Genomic DNA, 13,398 nt, shown 5'->3' with positions numbered 1-13,398 from the left:
AAACAAAGAAACACATTACAGGGGGGAAAGAAAAGAATGAGAATGGGAGGGAAAGAGACAAAAGGAAGAGAAGAAGAGAAAATAAAAAGAAAAGAAAGAAGAAAAGACAAAAAAATATATAAAAGGGGATCAGAGACAACAAAGGACAGTAGACTGCTTTAAAAGTGTATGACCAGTTTAGGGGAGAAGTAAGGATAAGATACAGGAGAATATATCTGGGTTGCGAGAAGTTGAAAAAGTAAGGGAGAAAGGAATATAAGGAGTAAAATTTAAAGGAGTTAAGTAAAGAGAAAGGGGAAAAAAGGGTAATAATGACAAAGAAATAAGTACGAAACTAGTGAAGAAAGAAAAATTTTTGTTATATATTAAAAAAACAAACAACCAAAACAAAGCAAAACAAAAAACAAAAAACAAAAAAACACAAAAAACCGAAGGAAAAAAAAAAAAAAGCAAGCAGCAGCTCCCCCTGGTGGATAGGCTTGGTTTGATGTGGTAAGTCTTGGAGTCTGCTCTCAGAGGCTCCGCCCCTGCCTGAGGTGAAATGAGCAGCAGGAGGTGAAGTGTGCACCTTCAGAGACTCAATTGTGGAGTCCCCACCCCCAGTCAGGATCGCAATTGCAATGGGGGAAAGGAAGAAAACAAAAAGCAAAAACCCGAGTCTCTCTTAGTTTCCAATAGCTTTGCTCAAGATGCTGTGCGCTGCTGGAAATGTGCTGGGAGCTCCCACATTCTAAGCGCGTGCCCGGGGCCTCCACCTGCCACCGACTCTTTGTTGAGGGTCCCGTCGGTGTGCGCCTTATTTCTTCCCTGTGGGGACCCGGAATTCGCGCAGTCCGTGCAGGGGGCGGGGTGTGCCGTGGAAATGTGGTCCGTGGTCCCGTTCCCAAAATCAAGTTCGAATTGCTTGCGCCCAGCGCAGTCGCTGCTCGGGTGGCTTCCGCTGCGGTGCCCGCCTCCCCAGCGCAGCCGCTTCTCACAGCCACAGGCACCTCTGATTCCCAGCTGAGATGGCTTAGGGCTGGAGGCTATTCCTTCTTTTGCGCCCCGCTGCCCAGCAGTTATCTATGGAGTGGGTTTCTGTCTCCAAGCGCAGCTAAGCGTTCTATACCTCTTCCCCAGAGACAGCTCCATGAGCGCGTTCCGACTCTGTCTCTTCCCTTTGTCTCCCTGGCGACCCGCACTTGCGCCACATTGGGCTGGGGATCTTACCTCCCCTGCCCGTCGTGGGCTGGCCCGTCCTCGGATCTCCCCCATTCGCCCCCACTCACTCAGGTATCTTTGAGGTTCTATTCCTTCTGGAGTTCGTATTTTCTCCTTCCGCTCTCTCAGATGAACGTAATATCCTTCTCAGTTTGAAAAACGGTGCGGAGGGAGTTTACAGAGCTCCCTTCCTGTCCACCATCTTGGCTCCACCCTCTCTTGTAAGTTTTAAAAGTTTGTTATGCACTCTGTACCTGTGAGTTCTGCTATATTCAAGGAGGCTCATTGATTGCCCATAGCTTGTCCATTCAGCAAGTGTTCTTTTATTGGGTCCCTGGAAGGGAAAACAGACAAACAGGGAACAAAAGCATGCAAATGCACAGACAAATCAAACAAACAAGCAAACTGATAGGTAAACAAAACAAAACAAAACAAAAACAACAAAAGACAAAGAGCAGTCTAAAGGCATAAAACCAGAAATCTCAGCTACAAATAAAGAGCAGTGTGGAGGCAATGCTGATGGAAGATCATATACAAAGAGAGAAATGACATGGGTAGGGAGAAAGAGAAATTGAACATTGATCAGTCGGAGAGACTAAAAGGCTTAATTCAGAGAGAGGGAAAAAAGGGGGAATATGGTAAGAGGCAAGGGGAAAGAAATGGAAGGTAATATTACCCAAGGAAACAATATAGTCTGATAATTCCAGAGAGAGAAAGGAAGGTAGCCTAGGAGGTTTAGAATATGCATCAAGAGAATGGATTAAATGTAATTTTTCAAGCAAACCAATAGCCTGAGTGCCCAGTCCTGCAGAGGGAAAAGGTAAGAATGAGATAAGAGAAAATACATCTGAATAGCAAGAATTGATCTAGAGTTAATCACAGCAATGCATCAATGTTGGTCTTGCTCTGCCCAGCTAAAAAAAAAAAAAAAAAAAAAAAAGCAGCTCTCCAGTGCGGATGGGCGTGGTTTGGTATAGGCCGAGGCAGATCTCTCTGCCACTGTGGGTCCCAGGGCCACTCTCTGAGGCCCTCCCTTGGTGGTTGTGGGGAGAAAAATGGCAGCCCCCCACCTCCAGTCCCTTCTCTAACAAAGCAATGCAACTCACTCTTTTGGGTCCGACCTCCCTCTGTTGCAGGTGTAGCCAAGGCTGGCTGTGTTCTGTGTTCCATGGTCCAGGCCCAGCCTCATTTCCAGATCTTAGTCAGTGTACTTAATGATACTTCCAGAAATGCAATCCTGTAAGCCCAAGCTAGGATGCTTGCTAGCCGGTGATAGAGTAGGGAGAGTAGGGGAGCAGTTCCTACTGGTGCCAACTGGGACTAGGCACTCAGCCCACAGAAAGCCCACAGTTAGAGATAGGATCTCTCTCTGAAGCCCTGCAGTTAGAGATGGGATGATAGGATCCCTCTCCATCCTGGTTCGAGTTTTTTCTCTTCTCCAGGGACAGTTTTATGAGCAGTTTCAGCTGCTCTTTCTCTTCCCCTTGTCTCTCCACAGAGGGGGCTACCCCCACTTTGTGCCTTCAGGTCCCAGACCATTTTTATCTTACCCAGTTTGCAATCACACACCCATGAGGCTGTCTTCTTAGTGGACTCTGTCTCTTTTCCTCCCAGACTCTTGCAGTTCAGTGTCTTTTGGCTTCAGCTCTTGTTTGTTTGAGAGATGTGGGCAGGAAGTAAGGAGCTCCCTATTTCTCAGCCACCTTGCCTCTTCCAGAAAGCCAAGAAAAATGTCTTACACATTTTTTTTGCCGCCAGGTGCCTATGACTTGCTCACAGAATGAGAAATATGTATCCATTCCTGTGATATTCACATTTAGATTATAGGAAGGTCCGTTCAGGGTTTTTCAGTAATACTGTTCATGGTTCAGTGTTAATGCTTATTTGCATCTTGAACTCTGATTGGCCAGCTGTCTTTGATTCCATGTGGGTCTAGAAGGAAAGAACAATGCTATAGATAATTGAGTACTTTATTGTTATTGTTGGGACCTACCACATTATAAGTCTCTTACTGCTCCTTATGTCCTGTGGTTTCTGGTTCTAAGAAAACACATTGTCCTCTTAGGAGAATTAGAAACTGAGCAGCAATATTGATTTAGTCATTTCTTTGATTTTAACAACATAGCTTTTTATTATCTTAACTGGTAAAAGATACAATGAAAACTTAGATATTATCAGTGCTTGTGGAATTCAAAATCAAGTAGAAAGATCCATTTTATACATTTTTAAAACATAAGGGGAAAGTGATCATTGACCTGAAAGAGGTAGAAAGTTATGGAAGTTTAGAGGAATTTGAAGAAAGAGAAGTGAGCTTTGATCAGGTACTTAAATGCATAATCACACATTTTTGGTTAGAAATATATGTAAAATGTATGGAAAACATCTAAGACGAATCATACTAGACTGATAACATGGTTGTTAAAACCTGGATAAAATTGCCACTTGGCAGATCTAAGTAGCAGGTGCCCTTCCAGTATTTTGGAGAGGTTAACTTTAAGATGAGCTTCAAATAATGACAGAGAGATAGGATGAGGCATTGAATGGCAAAACAACAAATGAGATAACAGGAACATAAACACATTTGTGAGAAAACAATGTATTTCATATGACATTCCAAAAAGGACAGTTAGGGCCAGATAAAGGTGGTGGTTGGTGCATTCCTGTTTGCCCTATCCCTTTAGATGTGGGGTATTTGTTTCCTTGTCTAGGTGTGGGACATTGGCAGTGAGATGTTGATGGTGTACTTCGGCTCTGTAAATCATCTACTTGAGGGCACTTGGGAGACATTTGGGAGTTGCTGTCAGGAGACTTTGTCTTGGCTTATTTTCATTCTAAGTTTGCGAAGCCTCTAGCGCCCTGGGAGAGCATCATAAGAGTGGTGGGATACTATTTCCCTTTCTGGGGTACATCTTGGATTTCAATTTATTTCATCCTTTGGGTTCTGCCAGCCACTCTGGTGAGAGGCTGACTTATAGGTATATCTCGTCACTTAGCAGGGTTTTCCCTTTGTCCAGATGTCATTGTCTCAGATGCCACATCACATTGTCTCAGATGCTCACCTGGAGGTGAGACACTTGTTTTAAGAAATTACTTTGAGGTTCTCCCTTCTGGTTCTCAGGGTTATAGGTGACCTCAGAATACCCCCCTTCACCTCTAAAAAGATAAAAGCGATCCTTGTCAAATATTCCACATTCTCTGCTTGCATGTCAAGCTGTGAATATAAACAAGGTTTTAAAAAATAGTTTCATCCCTTTGTTTCCAAATATCACCATTCTTTCAGAAGGTAAGTTACCTATCCTTTGGTAATGTTTCTTAAAATTTACAGTATGATGTTGGGAACGTACTTAAGAGCCAAATAATATTCTTTTAAACTTTAAGATGTTTTAAAATATTTTAATCTTAATACTAATTTTTAATTTTAATATCTAAATTTAAGATAAGATATTATTTTAATAGTATTAAATTAAATACATGGCTTCATAACCACTAATAGCACACACCCTGCTACATTTTCTTTATCAATTTAATTTAATTTATTTCTGCCATTAACTTTGTGTTCATTCAGTCAAGAATTCTTTCAAATTTTATTTATACTGTCAGTTTCCCCCAGGACTATCCTATTTAGGCTATTTACATTAGTGATTTTTGACAAAAACCTCATTGTATGTATGCACGTACATTCCCTCCCTCCCTCCCTCCCTCCCTCCCTGCCTCCCTTTCTCTCTCTCTCTCTCTCTCTCTCTCTCTCTCTCTCCTCCCTTTTATCCACTCTAATGAACTCATTTGATGCACCAACACAATTGATAATAAGGCATCAAATTGAAAAATCTAGCCGGGTGTGTGCTATTAGTGGTTATGAAGCCATGTTGCTGCTACTTCTGCCATTACCTGGAGTTGAGATTCCTGTGGCTGCTGCTCCCAGTCTCTCAAATTGCTCTTGGGTCCAACCCAGTAGCGCCTCACCTCCTGCCACGTGTCTGTTAAAAAAATGGAATCAATCTACAATTGACATATAACATCATGTTAGTTTCAGGTATACAGCATAGTTGATAGATGTACATATTGAAGATTGATCAACACAATATATCTAGTTAACATCTATCACCACACATAACTACAAATTGTTTGTCTTGTGATGAGAACTTTTGAGATTTACTATCTTAGCAATATTCAAATGTGCAGTACAAGATTATTAACTAAGTCACCACTCTATACATTACATCTCCAGGACTTATTTGTCTTATACCTGGGCATTGGTATCTCCCTTTCTTACACACACGACCAACATTTCTAAAATGTACTTTTGAAATCAGATCGACAATTTTTCATGCCACATTTGGCCATTGTGAAAATAATTATATAATCACATCAATTTATATAGATTTGATTATCTCACGGTTGCTTAAATTATTAAAACTAAATGTCTGCCTCCTGATGTTTCAGAAGTCTTTGCTTACAGGACATCATTATATTTTTTCAGGTGCAGAATGATATTGAAATGAAACGTAAAATCAAGCTACAAGCTTTAATTTACCCTAGCTTACAGATAATTGATTCTTATTTGCCAGCTCACCGAGAAAATGAGCATGCTATAATTCTATCAAGGGACATGGGCATAAGACTCATGAGTTCTTATCTCACCAATGATAAAACGTTTGCCCAGGCAATGAGAAGAAACCAACATATGCCTCTGGAATCAAGACACCTGTTTAAGTTTGTTAACTGGAGTATTCTCTTACCTGAGAAGTATAGAAAGGATCATGTTTATACTGAACCAGTTCTTGGAAGATATAATTATTCACTGCCAGCACTTATGGATGTCAGAGCATCACCCTTGTTAGCCAATGATTCTCTGCTACAGAATTTGCCATCCACCTATATTATTACCTGTCAGCATGATCTCACGAGGGATGATGGATTTATGTATGCTGCAAGACTTCAAAATGTTGGAGTTCAAGTTACTCATGACCATATTGAGAATGGGTTCCATGGAGCTTTATCATTCATGGCGTCACCAGTGTACTTACATCTAGGTCTCAAGATAAGCGATATGTATATTAGTTGGCTGGATAAGAATTTATAAATATAACATATATAAAATACATATGGTCACCAGTTAATGGGTTGTAATTTGTGATGTACAAATTATTACAGGTGTAGTACAAAGAACAATGTCATTTGTGTTGTCTGAATCAAGATTTAAATTAGGTATAACAGTGACTATATGTCCTTGAACTAGTTAATTTTTCTGATTCATAGAACCTGCATATGTAGGATGTGTATAATCCTTTTATTTATAGTTTATGATAATTATGTTGTTCCCAATAGGGACTAACACCTATTAAAGTTGAGGAATAAGAACCATTACTGGCAAGTTAGAGAAGATGGCACAGAAATTGTTAAGAGTGAATGGGAAAAGGAAACATAAAGGGAAAAAATTACAAGGGAATTGTATTAGTTTCCTGTGGCTAATGTAACATTTTAGTACAAGTCTGATGCCTTACAACAACAGAACTGGTTTCTCTCAGAGTTCTGGAGGTTACAAAATCAGGGTGCTGCCCCGAGCCACACTGCCTCCAGAGACTCTAGTTGGAGCTCTTTGCCTCCTTTATCTGATGGTGCTCAGCATTACTTGCGGTAGCCAGATCACTATCTTCAAGGTTAGCGTTTCAAATTTGTCTCTGCTCCATCGTCCCTGGCCTTTATCTGTGCCTCCTTTTTGGAAAGGTACATGTGTTTCCACCAAAGAAATCCGAGATACTCTTCTCATCTCAAAATCCTTAATTTAATTGCATTTGCAAATACCTACCTTTTTTTTCCCCCATGTAAGGTGCCATTCACAGGGGTTAGGATTTTAGAATTTTTTTGGAAGGAAGGCCATTTTTTTTCACATTTTCAGTCAACTATCATGTTTTAAAAAGGCAACAGATAGGGTGCCTGGGTGGCTCAGTCAGTTAAACTCAGACTACGGCTCAGGTCATGATCTCATGGTTTGTGTGTTTGGCTCCATGTCAGGCTCTGTGCTGACCTCTCAGAGCCTGGAGACTGCTTAAGACTCTGTGTCTCCCTCTCTCTCTACCCCTCCCCTGCTTGTGCTCCGTCTCTCTCTGTCTCTCAAAAATGAACATTAAAAAAATTAAAAATAAATAAAAAGAAAAAGGCAGCAGATCAATATTATAATTTACTTTAATTCAATCACAATAAGTATGCATCAACAAGGGGAAAATTTAAGACGGTGGAGTAGTAGGGGGACCTTGAGCTTGTCTCCTCCATAGCTAGCTCAGCATCAAATCATTCTAAATACCTAGGAAATTAATCTGGGGATTAAGAGAAAAATCTACACAATTTGAAGGAGAGAATGTATGGGTTAAGAAATGTGGAGACGTGAATTGGGGGAGAGAAAAGCTGCAGTGCCTCTAGGGGTAGGAGGACTTTTTCATGGAAAGGACAGGGAAACAGGGTGAGCGAGCACTGCATCAGTTTGCACAAAAGAAGGATTTTCCAAAAAGTATCGACCAGGGGAGCAGGAGGAAATGACTATTTCAAGATTTGCAAACAGTGGAGCTGAAGTTCTGAGGTTTTGGAATACTGCACTCTTCATGGGAGTTGATCTGGGAGGGCAGGAGTGCTTCTGGGGAAAGGAGTGCGGAGTGTCAGCAGTGGATGCTGGAGAGTGGGGTGTGGGGAATCCCCTGGGTTATAGTGGGAGAGAAAATTTCTCTTCCTTGCAGTGCATTTGGAAGACAGTATATTTCCTTGACACAGACAAAAGACCTGGCTGGTGCCTTTGAACAGCCATTCAAAAGCAGGGGACAGAAGTGAGTGCATAGAGCAGAAAACCTGGTTTCAGCTTTTGTCTGTGCTTCACCATAAACTCTAGGCACCTGTATGGCTGTGTACCTGCTTTTCATGGACCTAACGGGACCTGGTACAGCATGTTGAGGCTCTCCTCTGGAGGGGGTAAGCAGGTCTCTGGCTTCCCAGGTCCTTAGGAATTTTGAATCTCAGCCATGCACCAGAGATAAAACACAGAACGGTGGCACTGGGCATGTTGACAACCTGGGCACAGGTGGGTTGAGAGCAAGGATCTGATGGGAGCCTGGGACACAGGAAGGGAGATTGTTCATCTCCCACCTGAACAGGGGTGGGCACCAGCTCACCTAGTCAGGAAAGGAGAGCAGGTCATATTATCTTCTTCCACCCAGTGGCCTGGTAGGACTTCACCAAGCAACACAGCACCCACAGTGGAGGCTGGAGCAACTTACAACAAATCTTGTCCTGCTCTCCCCTGCAGGTGCATATTTACTAATGCAGGTCTGTCTGTGATCCAGTGCAGCAGGCCTCTTTCCCAAAGGACAAGCAAGGATTTGCTCAAAACACATATAAATGATATATATGAACAAGAATTTGGGACACCAGTCATAATAATAGTACCTAGGCTTGAAAAAAAAAAAAAGCATGGAAGACACCAGAGAAACCCATGATACAAAGATAAAAGACCTAAAACCTGGTCAAGCCAAAATAGGAAATACTATAACTGAGATGCAAAACTGGTTGGATGCAATTGCAATGAGGATGAAAGAACCAGAGGAATTAATATGCAATATAGAAAATGAACTTATGTAAAATAATGAAGCTGAAAAGAAGAGGGAAAGAAAACTATTAGATCATGCATATAGACTTAGGGAATTAAGCTATCCATGGAACAAATAATATCTGTATCATCAAAGTCATAGAATAGTGAGGAAAGGGGACTGATGGTTTATTTGGAAAACTATAGCTGAGAACTTCACTAACGTGAGGAAGGAAGCAGGCACTTAAGTCCAAGAGCACAGAAAACTGCCCTTAAAACCAACAAAAACAGATCAACACCAAGACACATAGTGAAACTTGCAAAATACAAAGGTAAAGAGAGAAATCTGAAAACAGCTGGGAACAAAATGTCCTAAGCTTCAAGAGTAGATACATAAGGTTAGCAACAGACCTGTCCACAGAAAACTGGCAGGCCATAAGAGAGTAGCATGATACATATAATGCACTAATTGGGAAAAATATGCAGCCAAGAAACCTTTCTTGTATCCAGCAAGATCGTTATTCAGAATAGAAAGAGAGATAAAGAGTTTTCAAGACAAGCAAAATCTAAAGGAGTTTATGAAAACTAAACAAGCTCTGCAAGAATTATTAAAAGGGACTTTTGAGAGGAAAAAAGATACCAAAAGCATCAAAGACTGGAAAGAAACAGTCTACAGCAACAGTGACTTTAAGGCAGTACAATGGCACTAAATTGATATCTACCAATAATTACTCTGAATGTAAATGGGCTAAATCCTCCAGTTAAAAGACATAGGGCATCAGAATGTTTATGCTGCCTACAAGGGACTCATTTTAGACCCAAGGACACCTTCGAATTGAAAGGGTAGAAAACCATTTATCAGGCTAATGGACATCAAAAGACAGCTGGAGCAACCACTGTAATATCAAGCTAGATTTTAATCCAAAGACTGTAATAAGAAATGAAGAGGGGTGCTATATCATAATAAAGGGGTTTGTACAACAAGATGATATAATAATTGTAAATATTTATGCCCTCAAGTTTAGAGAAATCAAATATATACATCAATTAATAACAAACTCGATAGTAATACCATCGTAGAAGGGAACACGCAACTTACAGCAATGGACAATCATCTAAACAGATGATCAACAAGGAGACAATGGCTTTGAATGACACACTGGACCAGATGGACTTGACAGATATATTCAGAGCATTTTACCCTAAGGCAGGAGAATGTACTTTCTTTTGAAGTGCACATGAATCATTCTGTAGAATGGATCACATATGAGTCACAGATCAGGATTCACCTAGAACAAAAAATTTGAGGTCATACCATGCATATTTTCAGACCACAATGCTTTGAAACTTGAAGTGAACCACAAGAAAAAATTTGGAAAGACAAACAATATATGGAGGTTAAAGAACATCCTTCTAAAGAATGAATAGGTTTACCAGGAAATTAAAGAAGAAATAAAAAAATACATGGAAGTAAATGAGATGAAAACACAATAGTCCAAGACCTTTGGGATGCAGCAAAAACAATCATAAGAGGGAAATATGCAATAATACAGGCCTTCATCAAGAAGCAAGGAAGGTCTCAAAAAAATTTAAAAAAAGGGGGGGGGCGCCTGGGTGGCTAAGTCGGTTGAGCGTCCAACTTCAGCTCAGGTCATAATCTCACAGTTCGTGGGTTCGAGTCCCGCATCGGGCTCTGTGCTGACAGCTCGGAGCCTGGAGCCTGCTTCAGATTCTGTGTCTCCCTCTCTCTCTGCCCCTTCCCTGCTCATGATCTGCCTCTCTCTGTCTCTCAAAAATAAATGTTAAAAAAAAATTTAAAAAAGAAGCAAGAAAGGTCTCAAATACACAACCTAACCTCAAACCTAAATAATATGGTAAAAGAACAGCAAAAAAGCCCAAAAATAACGGAAGAAGCGAAACAATAAAGATTATAACAAATAAATTATATAGAAATCAAAGAAACAGTAGAACAGAACAATCTGAGTAAGAGCTTCTTTGAATTAACCAAATTGATAACCCCCTAGACTTATCAAAAAGACAAAGGACCCATATTAGTGAAGTCATGAATGAAAGAGTAGAGATCACTACCACACCATAGAAATGCAAAATATTATAAGAGAACATAATGAGCAGCTACATGCCCCAAAATTGGGCAATCTAGAAAAAATGGATCAGTTCCTAGAAACATATAAATAACTAAAATTCAAACAGGAGGAAAAAGAAAATTTGAACAGACACATTGATTTGTGGATACTGAGTGGCTCATTGAACAAAGTGCAGCATCCTTTCTTGATAAAAACCCCCAAATAGTAGGGAAAGTAGGAACATACAGCAACATCAAAAAGGCTACATATGAAAGACCCATACCTAATATCATCCTTAATGGAGAATAACTGGGAGCTCTTCCCCTAAGGTCAGAAATGTGACAGGGATGTCCTCTTACCTTGTTTCAATATAATACTGGAAGCCCTAGCCTCAGCAATCATACAACGAGAAGAATAAAAGACACCCAACTCAACAAGGACCAAGTCAAACTTTCACTCTTTGTGGAGGATGTGATGCTCTATGTAGAAAACCTGAGACCTTGCACTTGAAAATTTCTGACACATTAATTCAGTAACATTGCAGGATGTAGAATCAACAGGCAGAAATCTGTTTTATCTCCATACACCAATAATGAGTCAGCAGCAAGATAAATCAAGTAATCACTCTCATTTACAAGTGCACCAAAAGCAGAAGATAACCTAACCAAAGGGTAAAAGATCTGCACTCTGAAACCTATAGAACACTTTTGAAAGAAACTGAAGAAGACATAAGCAAATGGATAAGCATTCCATGCTTATTGTTTGGAGTAAAAAATATTGTTAAAATGTCTATACTGCATTAAGCAATATACACATTTAATGCAATCCCTATCAAAATAACATGAACATTTTTCACAGAGCTAGGAAAAACATTTCTAAAGTTTGTATGAAACTGGAAAAGACCCTAAGGCCAAAGGAATGTTGAGAAAAGAAAACAATGCTGGAGGCACTACAGTCCCAGACTATACGCTGTATTACAAAGTTATAATCATCAAGACAGTATGATCCTGGCACAAAAACAGACACGTAGATCAATGGAACAGAATAGAGAACCCCAGAAATGGACCCACAACTATATGGTCACCTCATCTTTAACAAAGCAGGAAAGAATATCCAATGGAATAAAAGTCTCTTCAGTAGATGTTGTTAGGAAAACTGGACAGCGGAATGCAGAAGAATGAAACTCTACCACTTTTTTAAACGATACACAAAAACAAATTCAAAATGAATGAAAGGCCAAAATGTGAGGCAGGAAGCTATCAAAATCCTAGAGAACACAAGCAGCACCTCTTTGACCTCAGCCATAGCAGTTCTTTATCATACATATCTCTGCAGAAGCAAGAAAAAGAAAGGAAAAATCAACTATTAGGACTTCATAAATGTATAAAGCTTCTGCACAGTGAAAAAGCAATCAGTAAAAGTAACTCAACACTCAAAAAATAATCCAGTTAAGAAATGGGCAGAAGACATGAACAGATATTTCCTCAAAGAAGACCTCCAAATGTCTAACAGACACATAAAAAATGTTCAACATCACTCATCATCAGGGAAATACAAATCAAAACCACAATGAGATACCACCTCACTCCTGTCAGAATGACTAAAATTAACAACTCAGGAAACAACAGATGTTGGCAAGGATCCAGGGACATGGGAACCCTTTTGCACTGCTGGTGAGAATGCAAACCGGTGCAGTCACTCTGGAAATCAATATGGAAGTTCCTCAAAAAGTTAAACAATTGCACTACAGTATTTATCCAAAGGATACAAAAATACTGATTTTTAGGCATACGTGCACCATAGTATTTATAGCAGCACTGTCAACAATAGCCAAATTATGGAAAGAGCCCAACTTTCCATCACTGATGAATGGATGATTAAAAAAAGGGTGTGTGTGTATGTGTATGTATATGTGTGTGTATATATATAATGGAATATTACTCCATATAAAAAGAATTAAATCTTGCCATTTGCAATAATGTGGATATAGATAGAGTGCATTATGCTATGCAAAATAGATCTGGCAGAGAAAGACAAATACAAAATGATTTCACTCATATGTAGAATTTAAGAAACAAAATGTATGAGCATAGGGGAAGGGAAAGAATGAAACAAGATAAAAACATAGAGGGAGACAAACCATGAAAGACATTTAACTATTATAAGAGAACAAACTGAGGGTTGCTGGAAGGTTGATTGGAGGGGGAATGGGCTCAATGGATCCTGGGCTTTAAGGTGGCACTTGCTGCGATGAGTACTAGGTGAGGTATTTAAGTGGTATGTCACTAAATTCTACTCCTAAAACCAATACTACACTATATGTTAACTAACTTAAATTTAATTAAAACTGTGGCAGATAAACAAACATTCAACAATGTAGCCCTGGTAAGAATGGAGTGAACAAGGTTTTTTTAAAAAACGTTGTCACTTCAAAATACCCAAATTATCAATCACCTCTACAAGCATTTTGTTGAGTGAAATCATAAACTAAAACTAAAGATTTATTTCTGTAAAAAAAATCTGTAGTATGGAAGTAGTATG

At 39.8% G+C, this 13,398-nt stretch overlaps 1 protein-coding gene across 1 annotated transcript in view; it reads left to right on the top strand.

Annotated features, from left to right (window-relative positions):
- LOC115292836 (arylacetamide deacetylase-like 2) overlaps positions 1–6,283 on the top strand; it is a 26,486-nt gene extending 20,203 nt beyond the window's left edge. Inside the window, exon 5 of the mRNA XM_029940826.1 lies at positions 5,681–6,283. Within this exon, the coding sequence (XP_029796686.1) occupies positions 5,681–6,283 (603 nt within the window). The remainder of the gene's footprint in view (positions 1–5,680) is intronic.
- The last annotated feature ends 7,115 nt before the right edge of the window (positions 6,284–13,398 follow it).

Source organism: Suricata suricatta, chromosome 5 (assembly GCF_006229205.1).
Source record: "Suricata suricatta isolate VVHF042 chromosome 5, meerkat_22Aug2017_6uvM2_HiC, whole genome shotgun sequence".
Lineage (NCBI taxonomy): Eukaryota > Metazoa > Chordata > Mammalia > Carnivora > Herpestidae > Suricata > Suricata suricatta.
Note: the sequence above shows the minus strand (reverse complement) of the source record. Positions and strands in the feature narration are given on the sequence as shown.